Source organism: Cloeon dipterum, chromosome X (assembly GCF_949628265.1).
Source record: "Cloeon dipterum chromosome X, ieCloDipt1.1, whole genome shotgun sequence".
NCBI lineage: Eukaryota > Metazoa > Arthropoda > Insecta > Ephemeroptera > Baetidae > Cloeon > Cloeon dipterum.
In genome coordinates this window covers 28,752,797-28,769,758 of record NC_088790.1, presented here as the reverse complement: position 1 = coordinate 28,769,758, position 16,962 = coordinate 28,752,797, and the positions used below count along the sequence as shown (strand labels likewise).

Genomic DNA, 16,962 nt, shown 5'->3' with positions numbered 1-16,962 from the left:
TAGAAGAAAAAAAGCAAACTTTCCTGAATATCAAAATGAGTTTTAGAAAAAGTGATAGTTAAAAATATGAAACTATTTCCGCGCTGCTGCACGTGTGGCTCAAATTAAAATATTAAACCTTATTTACATCATAAATGACTCCGAATAAGTATATGTGCAGATGAACCGGCGTTTCCACTACTATTTCCCGCTGGAATTCCTGGTCTATCTCTTTTTTTTTTTAAATTGCAATGCCTTATCTTCCTCCAGTGAAAACGCCTTCATACCAATAACTGATTTGATTTTAATTTCATTTTTATTTCGATCACCGGTAAACTATTTTTCTCTTCAAATATATACGACGACCTCATTCCAGCACCGGCCACTTTTCTACTATCTCCCCTTTTTTTCCCTGTGAAAAAGAAGCACGATATTGCGATAAAAATTGCTTCTCCCTGCCCAAACGGGCAAGCAATAGTTAAAATAAAAGCTTTTTTAAACTCGCTTCGTATGGCAAGTTTAATAAAGGAACATAAATTGTTCGTTATTTATTTCAATTGACGTCAACTGGAACCTTTTTTGCCAAGGTTGGTTGAATGAATTTATTAGGTTTGACTGATTGTTTAATTAGAAACTGATCAATTTGTTAAGGTCATTTTTTGCTTTGTAACTATATAGATGTTATTTTCTATAAAAACAGTTAGGATCGAAAGTTGGGAAAGTTGAATGATCATAGAATTTTGTTTTCAAAAAGGTATTTAATTAATATGTCTAACAAATATTAAAAATTAAAAAATTGGTTGTTCTTTTAAGTGTATTGTGCAACCCAATGCTAACATTTAATTTTGGAGACGCGCAGAAAACCCGAATTTTTTATTTTTGTCTGTTTTTTCCTACAAAAAAAAAAAACATGATGAGAGGATCGTCATTGGGAACTGTAAATTAATCTGTTCCGCTTTTGATATATGTTGCGAATGACTGCAACACAGAGAAACCAGAGAATATATTATTAGTGCCCTCCGACCCTCTAACTTACAGCTCGCAGAACTGGGAGGCCTCCTGACGTTCCAAACGCAGAGCTCGCTGCCGCGGCGGCCGCCTCTCACTTTATAGCTCCTTTAATAATGCTGCTGGTTCGTCAGTAGGACAAGAGAGAATTAACACACAAGAATTTAAGATTTTAGAAAATTGGTTGAGCTTGGTTTATTGGTTCTAAATGGCTCTAACAGAAAAGAAAGACTTGCGATCGCGAAAATTGGCCGTAATTTAAGTTACTGAGATTGAATTTAGCGCGGGCGATAATTAGACAAATAAAAAGGAAAATTCTTACTGTAACTGGCAAGGCAAAAAGGGCCGCTAACTGGCGGAAGGCAGGAGTGATGCTGCTCGGCAGAGGTCAGGAAACCGCGTCTCCGATCCGAGCCGGCGAGAGTCGCCTCGAAAGCTCGGAGGGGTGGATGTGACACCACTTGGGGTGTCACGTGCCAGTCAGGGATTGGAGGGATACAGTTTGGGGCGCAACCGCTACTTTAAGTTAAACAGTGCTCGCTTCTCGTTTAAGGAAAAATAAAGAAAGGCCAATTTATACATAAGACGGTGTGGCTCTTGGGTGGCGGCCGGCGGCCGCGCCTCCGATCTGCAGGCGCGTGTTGGGGCGGAAGAAAGCCAGGGGGCGAATGAGGCTGAGTCATGTCACGACAATATATTTCCTTTTAATGGTTTGTTATTTTTTATCACTTCCTTTCTGTGCTGAAAAGCTGAAACGTGGAAGAAAAAAGCAAACTTTTTCCAGAATATCAAAATGGAATAATTTCCGCGCTGCTCCTCGTGTATGTTCCCGCTGACATGGACAGCACACAGAACCGGCGTTTTCATTACTCTTCTCCGCTGGAATTCCTGATTCATCTTTAAAAAAAAATTCGCAATTCCGATCTCTTCCTCCAGTGAAAATTCCTTTAAACGAATAACTTCCTTTATTTTATTTTGCCACCGTGTTAACGTTAACTCTTTTCCTCTTCAAATTTATACGACGACCTCATTTCAACACCGGCCACTTTTCTGTACTTCTCCCTTTTCCCTACACAAGGCTGCATATAGAAACCGTGAAAAGGAAACGTGCTTTTTTATTGCGATAAAAATGCGTTCTCGCTGCTCAAACGGGCAAACGACAGTTAATGAAACTTTTAGATCGAGAAAACGACTCTCTTCATAAGGCAAATTTGATATAGCAATAACATGAATTATGTTACTAATTTCAATTGACGTCAAGTGGAACTTTTTTTGCTTCAGGATGGTTGGTTGAATGAATTTATTAGGTTTGACAGATTGTTAGAAAACTGATCAATTTTAATAATCATTTTTTGCTTTGTAGCTATATCGCAAAGTTCATTTAATTAAAAATAAATAAGATCGAAAGTTAAATTGGGATCAATGAATTTTGTTGTCAAAAAAGTATTTAATTGTGTCTAATTACCAAATAACAAAAAATAATGATTAAAAGATGGGTTTTCTTCTTTTATGCGATTTGTGCAACCCAATGTTAACGTTTAATTTTGGAAACGCGCAGGAAGAATAACATTTTTGACTTTTTTTGTCTGTTTTTTCCCTACAAAAACAGTGGATTAGAGGATCGTCAGTACGAATTTCAATTAAATTGGCGAACACTATCTGCAATCTTTTTTGTCTATAAAATACATCCGCCCTTTCCTGTATTTCACTATATATTTCCTTACTATAAAAAGAACGTGACTTTAAATAAAAGCCGTCATGCGTTGTAATTTTTTTTTGTAATTTTTTAATAGGAGCATTCAATCCACATATTTTTTAATTTTTATTTATTTGGAAGAAACATTGCATGTTCAGCCAATTCAGGACAAATTGTCGGCTGGTGCTCGCTCAGCTGCTTCATTTGCAGCTATCTAACAGAAAAAAAACGTAAAAAATCATGTTGAAACAATAGAAAAAGATAGAATTGCGCTTACTCTCTTAGCAAAATTGCAGAAAAAAGTTTTTTGCAATGTTCTGCGAACTCTGCCATCCATCCTCTATGTATTTAAGAGAGATGTCGGAAAGTTCTAACTGCTCTCTGTCGATGAATGAGTTTGGAAATGCAGCAATAAATCGTATACAAACTTGAGCAAAAATGTGCGAGTAAAGCCGCTTGTTCTTGCGCTCACGTTGCATTTTTAACTATTCTCTTGCTCCGCTTGCTCAGCTTTGGTGAGCAACACGTTCGCTTTTTTTTGGGAAGTTGCACTGAACAAAAAATTCAAGTTTTGCTCGCTCTTTTTTGTTCACAGATGCTCAGCTCGCTCTCGCACAATCTTGCTCGATTTGCATTTATTCGCTTTCGTATTGCGGATTTACATGGCTGTGGACTGGTCGTTAAATTCCCGACTGCAAATCCTGAAGTTAAATAATATTGAATAATAATGAAGTTCTTTTGACATGTAAAAACTAAACCGATCGTAGAAAATTATACCCTTGTATTTAAATCCTACATTTTCCCGATTTAATGGCCAAAATTTTAAATTTTAAAAATACTAGTCGAAAAAAATTCTTGAAAATCTCAGGAATTATAGTTTATAAATGACCAGCATCTTTATCGTGTAAGAAATTTTCATTAATGTTATAAAAAAAATCAAATTTTGTTCCAGCCAATAATTTATTGTATAAATTCGAAAAGAAAAAATTTTATAATTCAAAAATATACAAAAACACAAAATACCTTTACTTATGAAGATTAACGAGTATGAAATATTTAAATATTTTATATACATCATATTTCATGGTTTGTGAGCGCATCTTTCGCGATGGTTTTCACCATTAGCGGGTACATCTCCTAAACGCCAATTGATCAATAATTTCTCAAATTCACAACAGTAGCACACTGTGCGATCTCGTTTAAGATAGAATCCAGCATTAACGAGATCACTGACAGTTGGGTTGTCGAGGTGCCATGGATGTGGGGCGTTCTCGAAAGTTTTAAGACGATGCTCGACTCTGGCGAAGGATGGAAAAGGTAACGCTGACTTGCTCATTTTTCCTATACCATCATGTGAAGATTTGATTGGTTCGTTTCCTATTTTGACGTTCAAGAGTGAGGCCCCTTTCAAAAAAGGGCAATTAGGGTTCCAGCGTTTGTGCTCGCCGTCGGCAGTGTCTCCTTCTTCCCACCCGTTCACTTCTAAATTACAAAAAGCACATCTGACTTTGTCATCCTTTCCAATGTAATAAAATCCGCTCCTCGCCAAATCGAGGGGCTCAACATGAGACCAGTCGCGATATTTCAGCAGCGAGTACAGACGGTGTGATTCAAATTTGAAGTTTTCACATTTATCAGCGTCCGGCATTGGCACATTTTTTGAATCGCCCGCGGCAATGTTGCAGTTGAAATTTTCTTGCATGTCTCTTGCAATTGTCGCCCTCGGGTCTGTTCCATCGCGAAGTTTTTGCTTAAACTCCTCCAGACTGCTAATATAATCGCAAAAATTGCATCGCAATGATTTTTGCTCATTGTCGTAGTAGAGACCGAGTTCTGCAAGTAGTATGCATGGGTCGAATGAGAATTGATCCGGGCATAAAAGACGGAAGGTGAAAAATCGATGCAGAGCAATGAAGAGGTTCCAATTAGGCACCGCCTCGCGCCCTCGGCGGAATTTTGGAGCACGTTCAGGCGTTCCGCTTGAGCCTGGAGGCCTGAAAATGAATTAGAAATCATTTTGAAACGAATTTATTTAGCAAAAACGTCTGGTTTTATATTTAATATTTAAATGCATTACTTTTTGAACACAAGTGAAGGGAAAATAATGTTAGTTAGTTAATATAAAATGTATTTTGCAAGAAAAAAATTAAATCGCTTATCTCAGTGTGGTTAAATTTTGAGAGGAAATAATTAAATAGCAATCTCTCGTAATGCACAGCAGTACTTGTCCTTAAAAAATTTATTCAACAGTGCTAAATGCAGAGAATTCGCAGTATTTAGTTATTTTTAGTTTTTATTAAATTACACACAACGTGATAAGAAACATAAATAATTATTGTAATATATTATTTATTAATTTGTATCGTTTTTTAACAATTACAATCATTGCTAAACTGCATGTGGAGTTGAAATTTATTAATTTCGTTATCTCTTCCTTGAGAGGGCTTGATAATTGATTAAACGGTGGCGCGATTGACTGCACAAACAATTTTTTTACAGCTTTTGGCAAAGATTATTTTGGCGTAGATGATACCATTCAAGCAACAATATGAAATTAATATGAAGAATGTAGACTAGAGACTGCCTGTTGGTCAAAGCGACTTTATAGCACTCAGGGTTGCCGCCTTTTTCTTTGAAAAATGAACCAAAACTTGTCGGGCCGTGTGGTACTTATAATTTTTGACAATTTTTTAAATTCAGTTCGCCTATAAATAATTTTTCGATTTTCAAGACTTGAAAAATAGCTATTATCATCACATGAAACTAAATGTTTATTTTAATAAAACAAATATACATTAATAAAAACTCACTGTTCACTGCGGCCCATAATGCACGCCGCTGTCGCAATCCGCAGATTTTTCCAGAATTTGCACTCGAACCGCAGCACAGGCCACACACAATGGCACCTCTGAGTTAGCAAAGCTTAATCTCTGCTGATTGTAATAGTTCTGGTGCCGTGTGAAGAAATCGGCCGCTAGCTGCGATTCACTTATAACTTCCGTGCGGAGACAATTTGAAATTATTGGCCCCGCTGAAAGGGGTTGTTCATTTTAAGCGCAAAAGTGGTTTCCAGCTGAATATCTGCGAAAGGGACAAGTCAGGCATTAATTTGGATCAACTATTTGATTGATATGAAAAAATACTGAACTGATTTTTATTTACGAGGGATGAAAATATTTAATTACAAAAAACTTTAGCACAACACAAATAATTTATTGATTTATTAAATTTTTGCCGGTTAATTTGCCAAATTATTGAAAATGATTTCTGTCAAGATTGTTTAATTTTTAAACCTTTCTTGGCAAAATGAATTCGCGCCTTGGCATTACAAAAGAAGTTTCCTTAAAAATATTCCTTAAACGCGTATTTTCATTTAATTAAAAATCACGGAATTCAATTCTATGATAAGAAATTTTCGATTCAATTATAATTACAATTCTCAGTTCTCGCCAAACTGAACAAAATGCACTCTCGCATATTATTTTCCCTTGGAAACATACTCAGGGCAAAACTTTCAACTGCAAGGTAGAAGAACGACTCACCTTACTTAGATGCGAATTAACAATCAACCCATTGGAATTTTGGAATTCTAATAACTGGGCTCCTGCGGCGCCATACTTGAATAATAACGCAGAAGGAAAACAGGCCGTGTGGGTTTATATATTATCTCTGTTGGCATTAGACTTTACAAAAGTCTTACTGGTGAAAAAAAATCTAAAAATTGCGTTTTAAACAGAATTTTAAAAATATACCAGATAATCAAAAGCACAATAATAATAAATTTATATTCTGCTTTATTAATTTGGTCAGATCAGCGTAGAAGAGAAGAAAAGTAATTTATTCTCTTGTAATGTTTTAAATTTCAGAAATTATAAAACAAAACGGTTTACGTTATCTATAACCTTGAATTCTTTGAAAGTCTTATTATGTACCATGACATTTAGATTTGGCAGAGATATGTGAACAATACAATATTATGCATTTTTCTTTTTTACTTTTAAAATTAAAAAAGACAAAAATAAAATATAAAAGGAGATTTTATCATGTACTTTTAGACTAAATATAGTGCAAAAATATCGAAAATTTAATATTTTGAATTTTTTCGACATTGTTTAATAGTTTTTTAAATTTAAGTAGTAACATTTAGCAAAAATCAATTTCGTCGTCAATTATACCGAGCAGTTTTCCAGTTTTCCTGATTATTCCGCGCACAAAACTGAGTGAGAGTAAATAAACGAGAGAGATCGGTTAAATTTGGGCCGCAGAACTTTTTAAGACTGAAACGTGCTGCACAGAGGACGCGAGAATTTTTGAGAATTTTATTATATTATCTGGCTCAACTTTACCCTGACACACACCGGCCGGCTCTGCACCTCCCGCACCTCCGCATGAAGGAATCGGACCTCTTTTGCGAAAAGTAAATAGAACGCAAAACGTGGTGACGCAACAGGCAACAGAACTTTTTTAATCCATCAGCATTAAAATTTTAACGATAATAATATGTGAAAAATTGGATATCATGTCTATAAAGAGTCGAGAAACGTCAACAACAAAGAGCGCAAGAGTTGAAATACAGAGGCGAATGAATCTGTAAAAAAGGATGGGCCGGACTAGGGGGGCGTAACCACCACAAGCAACCTGCTGTTGCCTGCTGGAGCTGAATGTGTGTTTTGTTTAGTATCATACGTAGCTTGTCGAGTGAGATCAAGTCAGCCGAGCCGCCGCAGAGGTCAGCCACGGACCATCCTGTGTGTCGGCTTTTTGTCATTGTAATTTTCCGTCGCTCGTTTTCTCCGTTGCTCTCTTCCGGAAAGCAAAGAATAATTCTTTCGCTCTCACCGGCGACACCATGAAAGTCGTAACGTGCATCGCGCCGGTCAACATCGCCGTCATCAAATACTGTAAGCCGGCGTTTTACTAAAATTTCTCCTAATAATAATTATTGTTCTAAGAAACGGTGGTCACGGTCTGTTTAATTTATTTTCAGGGGGAAAGAGGGACGAGGATCTGATTCTGCCCTTGAACGACTCCATCAGCGGCACTCTCAGCACTGACCACGTAATTTTTGGATAATTAAATAGAGAGGGTTTATTAATTCAATATTTTGTATAGATGCATGCGAAAACGACGGTGATGGCAAGTGAGAGTTTCACTGAAGACAAGATCTGGCTCAACGGAAAGTGAGTGTTTTTTAGAGCGAATAAATTTAGGTTTTTATGTTTCAATTCGGATTTTTTCAGGGAAGAATCTATTGAAAATCCAAGACTGCAAAACTGCCTGAAAGATCGTAAGTTTAATAGAGAACTGGCTATTTAAATTTTAATTAATTTAATAGTTTCTTTAAATAGATTATGCGCAGATTTTTCTCTTGAAATATTGTGGATGAGTTAAAGTGAGATATAATTTATTTTTGTTTTTGCAGCTGCATTTATTTTGCTTTTTGCCTAATAGAGCAGAAGAGCTTTTCATTGAATATCTCTAAAATTAATTTAAATTTTCAGTGAGAGAAAAGGCGAAACGAGACGGCGACGCCGCCACCGCCAGTCTGAAAGTGCACATTTGCTCGGAGAACAATTTTCCAACCGCAGCCGGCCTCGCGTCTTCAGCAGCCGGCTACGCCTGTCTCGGTACACCACCAGCCACACCCTTAATAACCCTTTTAATCTGACCCTGAATTTCACATTGTGCAGTGTTTACCCTGGCGAAGGTGTTCGGCGTGGAAGGGGACGTGTCGAGTGTGGCGAGGAGAGGCTCCGGCAGCGCCTGCAGGAGCGTCTTCGGAGGTTTCGTCCGCTGGCACCAGGGCCAGATGCTGTCCGGGGAGGACTCCATCGCGACGCAGGTCGTCCCTGCCAACCACTGGCCGGAAATGCGCATCCTTATCTTGGTGGTGAGTTATTTTCTTAAAATGGGAATTTTTTAAATTTGTTTTAGGTGGAATTTGAAAACACATTGCGTTTAAATTTTTTTTAAATTTATTTTGGTGTAATTTAAATCTAAAAAATTAAATTAATTCCTAGAAGCAATAGTTTATCCTCATAAAACTCAGTAAACCTTTTGTAAAATCCATTTTTCTTCTTAAACTCCTACAATTCTACACAGTTAATAAATAAAAAATACCTAACAGATTTTGGCTTGTCAAATTTACTCGATAATTCAATTATTACAAATTTAGGTGAGTGATGCGCGGAAGTCGACGAGCAGCACCTCAGGGATGCAAAGGAGCGTGGAGACGAGCGAACTGCTGACGCACCGGGTGAAGAACTGCGTGCCCAAGCGTGTGGAGGCGATCACCAAGGCGATCGAGCAGCGCGACTTTGAGACTTTTGCGGAGATCACGATGAAGGACAGCAACCAGTTCCACGCCGTGTGCCTTGATACTTTCCCGCCGGCTGTCTACCTCAATGACGTCTCGCACGCCATCATCCGCTTTGTCCATCAGTACAACGCCGCCTGCGGACAGAAAAAGGTAAGATTTAAAGTTCAAAATGTGATTGTAACAGGTTTTTGAAGAAATTAACTGAAAAAAGGCAATTTTTATTAATTATCTCGGGATCTCTAGGAGATAGAGTTTTAAAAATTTATTTACAGATGACTGCCAGGTCTCGTAGCTTCATTTTCGGTATTAAAAATTAAATTAAATTAATTTAATTTATTTTTATAATTTTATAATCGCTGTTTTTTTAGAAAACCGAAGGGAAAGTTCAAAAAACGTTTTTTTACTCGTCCAGAAAATTGAAATTAATTTAAAAAGGGAAATTTTTGTGTAGATTTCGAGCGGATTTGATCCAAATTAGAGTGAAAAGAATTAATTTTGACATTTCGAGGTCAAACTGAGATTTCTTCGGTGTCGTTTCATGTTCTTTGCCAAGAGAAACGCCACCTCCGTTCTCAGGGTGACCCATATATTGAAAATACTTTCGAACACAATTTTGCAGGTGGCATACACCTTTGACGCCGGTCCGAACGCGTGCCTCTACCTCCTGGAGCAGGACGTCCCGACTGTGTCAGCGCTGGTCAAACAAATCTTTCCCCCAAATCCGGAACAGCAGCAGGACTTTTTCCGCGGCATTCCCATCATCCCCAGCGTCATTCTACCTCCGGTGAGTAACCCTGAAAAATAATTATTCAACGTTGTTATTTTTCATTAAAAAAGGCACAGAATTTAAATCCCAATTATATAATAAAAAGGTTAAACTTAGGAGTAAAAGCTCCTAAGTACGCAGAAAAATATTAAATCAAATAAAATCCAGCAAAATTAGTTTTAAATTAATTTTTGACATTTACATTCCTAATTAATGTCCTCAAAGTACTCTTTCTTGATAACAATTTTTAAGAAATGTTTTATTATTTATTTACCTTTCAGATTAACGAGCCGCCGCAGGTGGGAAAGGTGCGGTACGTGATTCACACCAAAGTAGGCGAAGGTCCGAGCCAGGTGGACGACCACTTGCTCGCCGACACCGGCCTGCCCAAGCAGTGATTTCTATATACATTTATCAAAGGACACAGTGGTGATGGTATTTTGACACATTGTTACGCATTTGACTCATTTTTTATGTATTTTATACCTTCGCTGGAAAAGAGTTACGAGCGTTACTCGTATAGGAGAGAAAATATACAAAAATATTTACACGCCTTAAATCTGAGGTTTTTATTTATTATTATTCCCTTGTTAATTAGTCACCAATAATCTGTTTTGTGATAAGTGTGAGCGGTGAGAAATTTCAAAACAATTTTCGAATTATGCCTAGTTAAAACATAACACTTACAGACAGAATACATTTCTCACTGAGGGAACAGCTTGGCCTCTACTGACAGCCTTCAGAGTGGTAAGTCTTCAGTTTATTTTAAATATTGCATGCATTTTGAGAAGTTAATTAAAAATTGTTAAAATTTCAAATTAATAGTCCAAAAATTAGGGAAATTTGGAATTTTGTTACGCGAAGATTTTTAAACAGAGCTTCTTGGCAGGTTTGAATTTGAAATTTTAAGATTCAAAATTTCCCTTTCACTTCATTTTTTCTATGTAACAATAAAGAGACAGTTTAATAATTATTCTCGACGAGGACTGATGTGGAAATTAGATGTTAAATTTAATCGCACGTCCTTATAGCCTACATACTATTTTGAAATTCCTTTTAAGGCTTAAAAAAACTCCTTGCTTGTATATATTTTTTTCTAAAAACTGAACCAGGTTATTTAAATATTTTAAATGCGTGTGCTGGGAACATTTTGTGAATTTTGGTAGAGCTGACAATGAACGCTTAAACCATTTCGTTAAACATTTCAAAGAATTTTTATCCTTATCATGCAAAATAACATTATTTGTCATCAACCCTCTTTCCTGTCGTTTTTATTGCCATCCAGACACGTGTTTACTACGCAGTTTGATAATAAAAAATGACTAATTCAAGCGTATTAATGTATTTTAATTGGAACAAATTAAACTTGTTTTTATCAGGTTGTTACTTCACCATAGATATCAATTTCTTGCAGTCTCATCCTCATTGTCAGTGAGAGCACTTTAATTTAAATTGTGTATGATAAAAATGTGATTAAAAGAAAAATTAACACTGTAAGGAAAAGCACACGCGAGCACGGCATGTGGAGGGCTTAATTTTGTTTTTAAATAAAATTATTGAAAGTTACGCAAGTGAAAAATAAATATCCTCTTTTTCGTCGTCTTATATAAAAATGTATTTCCTTTCAAATCGATTTCTTTTTACTTTGGAGTTAAGAGAGTATCGTGAGGAAACTCAATGATCTCATCCTGGCTAATTTATTGCATCACTCCTTTTTTATTATGATTTATAATGCTCACACAATCAGTAAATAATAGTGCATTATCTTAATTAGGGTTCGCAAATGTTGTAATTATGGTAATTATACATTTTATTTTTTTATAGCGCTGGATAACCAGCCGGGAAATTTTTTACTTTTTTGGAATTTTCCGTATTTTCTGAAATTTACTCCCAAAATTGACAAGAGTATGAAATTTGTTTTGTAAAAACTGAGAAAAAAAAATCCATTAACTTTTTGGAAACTAGCCGTGGCAATTAAGAATTGATTTTTTTTATAAATTTACTTTTATCAGTAAAATAAAATTAAAATTTTGGAAATTAGTAGAATTATCTAAAAAAATGCAGGGTTTTGCGAACCTGCTCAGAATACTTCTGCAGTTAATTGTGAGGTTTATTTTTTTAAAAAAACGCTTAATATCTCCATAGCATTTAATGATAAAAAAATTCATCATTCACAATATTTTTTCATTTTATTAGATTAAAAATATCTGAGACAAAACTTAATAACTTTCTGAGTACAAAATAATTTGCATAGCATTAATTTGTTTTCCATTAACAATTTTAATTAAATTTGCAGAAATGAAACCGCAAAATATGGATATAATGGACATCGAGGCGCCGGTCCCGGAGACGCGTCGGATGCTGAAGAACATTTTGGTCATCAGCTTCGCATTCACGTTCCTCTTCACGGCCTACCAGAGCACGGCCAACCTTCAGAGTTCGATCAACACCGACGCCGGGCTGGGCACCGCGTCCTTGAGCGCCGTGTACGTGGCGCTGATCGTGTCCAGTCTGTTCGTTCCGACGTGGATGATCACAACTCTCGGAGTCAAATGGACCATCCCCGTCTGCATGCTGGGCTACGCGGCCTACATCGGCGCCCAGTTCTACCCCCGCTTCTACACGATGGTGCCGGCCGCCGTGCTCGTCGGTTTGGTCGCGGCTCCCATGTGGAGTGCAAAATGCACCTATTTGTCGCACGTCGGCTTTCTCCGGGCTGACGCTTTGGGAACTTCTGAAGAGGCGCAGCGAACACTGCTTTTTGGAATATTTTTCCTCTTCTTCCAGAGTTCGCAGGTCTTTGGCAACCTCATCTCTTCAGCAGGTCAGCTTAAAATTAATTTTATTCAAATCGTTTAAATTTTTTGTTCTTTAACAACCTCTTTAATTTGTTTTAAATTTTTTGGGTGTGAAATAATAACAAAATTATAGCTCGTGCCTCTCCCGTGTTAAAAAAAAGTTCCCAACATTTTTTAATTTGAAATGTAGATTTAGCTCAAATTATAATTTTAGGTTTTTAATAGTACAAAAATTTGTGCTGATAATTTTTTGCTTGACTTTTTCAATTCGTTGGAGAGAGATACCACTTTGGAGCTAAAAAATTTAAAAAAATCTGGCTATATTTTATCAAAAAATAAAAAAGCATCATTTATAATTAATTACTCAGTTATGTGTGGCTTTTTAATTATTTAATTTAGATTTTACTCAAGACTATAGCGCTCTTTTATATAATTATGCTTTTTTAAAGATTCCAGATATTCAGGAGGTCTTCAAATCTACCGTGTATGATTAAGAAATTGCAAATTGAAAAGAAAATTAAGGAAACGAACTGTTTAAAACCTCTTTATTATTTTTTTTTAAAAATAGAATTTAATTATTTTTAAATTTAAATTAAATTGCGTCACACATATATGGCTTGGGTAATTTAGATTACTCAAAGGACTTTTTTGCATGGAATTGAAATTGCATTGAATTAAATAATTTCTTTCTTAAGATTTTATGAAACAATTGGTATAATTTGCATAAAACATTTGACACTTACACTATTTAAAGTTGTAAATCAGGTCTATTTTAGATCTTAAGTTAATATTCACGATCAAATGATATGGTTTAAGCCAGATTTTAAAAATGGATGTAGGTAATTCTTTAGAAAAACTCGGTGAACAAAAATACTACTATTTATTTTCATATTTTTAAATGAAAGCCATCAGTACAATCAGTGTTTTTTAAATATTCACCAAATTCTCTCTACCTGAATCTCAAATTCTGAGCTTCAACTTTAAAATTAATATATTTTCGTATGAAATTAATTTGTTTTAATTTAAAAACAATATTGATTATTATCTTTAGTGTTCTCTGCGGGCGACGTGGAGCCGATCAGCCCGGACAGCCCGCAACTCGCGATCTGCGGCGCCAAATTTTGTCCGTGGTTCAAGCTGAACGCGACGGCCAGCGACAGGCCGTCCGATAACAAAATCTACCTGTTGATGAGCATCTACCTGGGCTGCGGAATCGTGGCCGCGATAATCGTCTCATTTTTCGTCGATCAGCTCACCAGGTTTAAAATAAAATAAAATAAAATCATTTAAAAAAATGTCATGATTTTAAATAGGTTTGGAGAACGTGCTGGAAGTGGAGAAGGTCTCTCTGGCTTCAATCTTTTGCTGGCAACAATGAAACGCTGGAAGGACAAGAGGCAGCTGCTTTTGATTCCTCTCACTATTTTCTGCGGTCTCGAACAAGGCTTTTTCGGAGCTGATTTCACCCAGGTTTGGGAAATTAGTTAAAAAATTAAATTACAATTTTTAAAATCCTCCAAGAAAAAGCATAAAATCTTAATCACAATTTTTTAATTTTCCAGAGTTATGTGACTTGCGCGTACGGCGTGCAAAACGTGGGCTACGTGTTGATCACTTTCGGCGTGTGCGACGCCCTCTCCTCCTACTTCTTCGGCGCCGCCATGAAGGTGGTGGGCCGCATTCCGATCATCACGTTGGGCGCCGCTATTAACGTCGCCGTCATCATCGCCATGTTCGTTTGGCAGCCGCGGCCGGACGAGCCGCTCCACTTCTACGCCATCGCCGGCTGCTGGGGCATTTCCGACGCCGTCTGGCAGACCATGGTCAACGGTCAGTTCAACTTTTAAATATAATTTTACTCTAGAAAGAAAGGGGAAATCCCTTAAAAACGAAGAAATTGCTATTTTTGAGAACATTATCGCACCAGAAATCAGTGGATTGCGTCATAAAATTGGAAAATTATCATTTTTAGGGTTTTACGAGACAATTTTGTACAATTTTTAGATTTTCCCGTGCTGCAATTTAAAATTTTTTGTGTGTTTTGGATTCCTCTTGCCAATCCTGGTCGAACTATATATCGCCAAATTTTAGTTCTAGGTCAAAAATGTCATTTAAGAGTAAATTTGTTTGGTTTTTAAATCAGCTCAGAATTTTGGAATATGGTAATTTTGCTTAATTAACACGTGTGAAAATTTCAGAGTGGTGTTGTTCCACTTAAAAACTTCAAATAATATTATCTTCACTTGTTTTTTTCAAATATCTGAACGTCAAAATATCGGTTTCTAACCACTAGAATTGCCAAACGTGAACACCGTAAGACTCGTCTCGACCTCCCCTGACCAGCTGAAGGGTTTAGGGGTGCTTTAATATTTCCTGCAGAGGTGAAATTGATTTTTAAAACAGAGAAAATAGCAGGATAAAAACCCTCTGTGTCAGGGCTTCTCGTAATTGCTCTTTAGTTTTCTAGATTTTAAATTTTTTAAATAAAATGTCCAAAAAATTCGCATTTTTAAACGGGTTGAAATAAAATTAAAAAGACAAAAAATGAATTAATTGCTTTTTCTAAAATTAATTTTTGTGAAAATTGTTTAGCTCAATTTTCCAGCCAGAAGAACTGCCAAAAAAGGATTTTTTTATAGAAATTAACCTCAAAGTGATTGAAAAATGTTTTTTAAAAATTGTTAAAATATAAATTAACCTTCTGTGTGCATTTTTTACCTCACGTAATGCACACTTCTACTCGTTATAGATGCGAAAATATGGTTTCGCTGCTTATGAATTAATTATTTGCGTAGAAAAACGTGCTTTAAAAGCCTCCCTAAGACCGAAATTCACGCTATTAATTAATCTTCTGATATCTCTGCAAAACTAAAGCAAGACAGGAATTTAAAAAAATCATTTCTAGGAAAAGAATTGCGCGTTTGTCTATCATGATTGACATATAAAAAATTGATAAGAAATTTACATGAAAATTAACTGCATTTTTGTTTTGTAGCGTTGTACGGAAACGTGTTTTCGAAGGACGAGGAGGCTGCGTACAGCAACCACCGGCTGTGGGAGTCTCTTGGCTTCGCCGTGGCCTACGCGTACAGCACCCTTCTGTGCACCGACGCCAAAATGTGGGTGCTGCTCGGTCTGCTCGCGGTCGGCATGGTCGGCTATTACATCGTCGAGGTCATCGAGGCCAAGAACAGGAAACAGAAGTTTGAATTGTAGATTTTCACGCGTATAATTTGTGAAAATGGTATATTAAAAAATTTAAATAAAAAGTGGAATGAATTTTAATTCTATTGATTTTAAAAGAAAATTTCACTTGTTGAAGCAATTTCTTAACTTAAATATTTAATATATCTTGGGGATTTTTACCTTTGATCGCTCAAGTGGTTATCAAGATATCGACGATTGAATGATTCAAGAATAGCTTTTATATATACAGATAGGAAAATCTGCTAAGGCATATTTTTGTTGTTTCGTTTGTGACCTACAAACATTTTCTATTGACACCACAGCTTTTCCTGCAAGTCTGCAGCAATCTGTCTCTCTTCGGAGATAAGATAAAATCATCTATATACATTTTAAATTACCTCCATATATAATGAAGAGAGGTAGGACATTATTAATCAGTTGGAATCTAAAAATCATCAAGTTCAAGTGTTCAGAGAAGTGACTTTTTTATTTCATAAAAGGTAATTTATATTTTATATATTGCTGCCCTTTTGGCAAGTTAATTTTATTTACTAATTTATAGTATGGGGGTAGTTGAATAATTTAGATCGGGTTGGTTTTTGTGGAAAAATATTCTCATAATCTGTTATAAAGTAAAAAATTTATATTTTTTAACACAATTTTATTTATTTTATAAAATATGGATTATTAGGACCATAGTTTAATGTTTAAAATTTAAAACGCAAGTTTTTTGTCATTTTTAGAATTGAGGTCAAAATTTACGCTGAAATAAAAATTGCTAAAAATTATTGGTCTATACTTTTGAGCTTTTCTTTTCATATGAAATATTAAACAAGAAATAAAAATAGGTGAAAATGTAACAGAAATTATCAAAACAATTACAAATGGGTTTTTTGAAACTGCGTACTATTTTGTTTTATGATATTTTCGAATTAATTTATTTAATATACCATTTTGCAGAATGCCCTCGACTTGAGAATAAACATAATGTTCTCAATGTTTGGTATTTTAATCTGAATTAATATATTTTAATATTGATGTACGCATCAGCAGATCTGTTTCCTTCCTTTATTAAAAGGAGATTGGGAAGCTTTTAATTTAGAAATGTCATGGAAGATCGTAAATTGTTAAAAAATTTCAATTAAAATGTATGAACGACTTAATAAAACACGTGATTAAACAGTTCACAAAAAAGGTAATAAAAAGATAA

The 16,962-nt window shown here is 35.7% G+C and overlaps 3 protein-coding genes across 4 annotated transcripts; 2 read left to right on the top strand and 1 right to left on the bottom strand.

Moving 5' to 3' along the window:
- Positions 1 to 2,748: 2,748 nt before the first annotated feature.
- Positions 2,749 to 7,266, bottom strand: LOC135946538 (death-associated inhibitor of apoptosis 2-like). 2 transcript variants are annotated; one of them, XM_065494789.1, is made up of 3 exons: positions 7,030 to 7,266; positions 5,494 to 5,764; positions 2,749 to 4,677 (listed from the first exon to the last, which is right to left on the bottom strand). In XM_065494789.1, the coding sequence occupies exons 2-3, from the start codon at positions 5,508 to 5,510 to the stop codon at positions 3,765 to 3,767; spliced, it is 930 nt and encodes a 309-aa protein (XP_065350861.1). In that variant the 5' UTR covers positions 5,511 to 5,764; positions 7,030 to 7,266; the 3' UTR covers positions 2,749 to 3,764. The 2 variants fall into 2 exon arrangements, with proteins under 2 accessions (XP_065350861.1, XP_065350862.1); XM_065494790.1 differs by lacking the exon at positions 7,030 to 7,266 and adding an exon at positions 6,226 to 6,573.
- Positions 7,267 to 7,346: 80 nt separating this feature from the next.
- Mvd (mevalonate diphosphate decarboxylase) lies at positions 7,347 to 10,327 on the top strand. The gene is made up of 9 exons (XM_065494788.1): positions 7,347 to 7,584; positions 7,671 to 7,741; positions 7,796 to 7,863; positions 7,924 to 7,970; positions 8,185 to 8,310; positions 8,374 to 8,573; positions 8,859 to 9,152; positions 9,622 to 9,786; positions 10,050 to 10,327. Exons 1-9 carry the CDS (start codon positions 7,533 to 7,535, stop codon positions 10,164 to 10,166), a joined length of 1,140 nt encoding a protein of 379 aa, XP_065350860.1. The 5' UTR covers positions 7,347 to 7,532; the 3' UTR covers positions 10,167 to 10,327.
- Positions 10,328 to 10,491: 164 nt separating this feature from the next.
- Positions 10,492 to 15,794, top strand: LOC135945602 (UNC93-like protein). Its single transcript, XM_065493395.1, has 6 exons — positions 10,492 to 10,515; positions 12,065 to 12,592; positions 13,618 to 13,825; positions 13,880 to 14,036; positions 14,129 to 14,396; positions 15,562 to 15,794. The coding sequence occupies exons 2-6, from the start codon at positions 12,067 to 12,069 to the stop codon at positions 15,780 to 15,782; spliced, it is 1,380 nt and encodes a 459-aa protein (XP_065349467.1). The 5' UTR covers positions 10,492 to 10,515; positions 12,065 to 12,066; the 3' UTR covers positions 15,783 to 15,794.
- The last annotated feature ends 1,168 nt before the right edge of the window (positions 15,795 to 16,962 follow it).

Bases quoted from the DNA above. Each gene is read 5' to 3' on its own strand.
- LOC135945602 (XM_065493395.1), top strand. From the start codon at position 12,067: ATGAAACCGCAAAATATGGATATAATGGACATCGAGGCGCCGGTCCCG. The intron at 12,593-13,617 runs GTCAGCTTAAAA...TATTATCTTTAG, and splicing joins CAACCTCATCTCTTCAGCAG to TGTTCTCTGCGGGCGACGTG. The intron at 13,826-13,879 runs GTTTAAAATAAA...GATTTTAAATAG, and splicing joins TTCGTCGATCAGCTCACCAG to GTTTGGAGAACGTGCTGGAA.
- Mvd (XM_065494788.1), top strand. From the start codon at position 7,533: ATGAAAGTCGTAACGTGCATCGCGCCGGTCAACATCGCCGTCATCAAA. The intron at 7,742-7,795 runs GTAATTTTTGGA...TATTTTGTATAG, and splicing joins GCACTCTCAGCACTGACCAC to ATGCATGCGAAAACGACGGT. The intron at 8,574-8,858 runs GTGAGTTATTTT...TTACAAATTTAG, and splicing joins TGCGCATCCTTATCTTGGTG to GTGAGTGATGCGCGGAAGTC.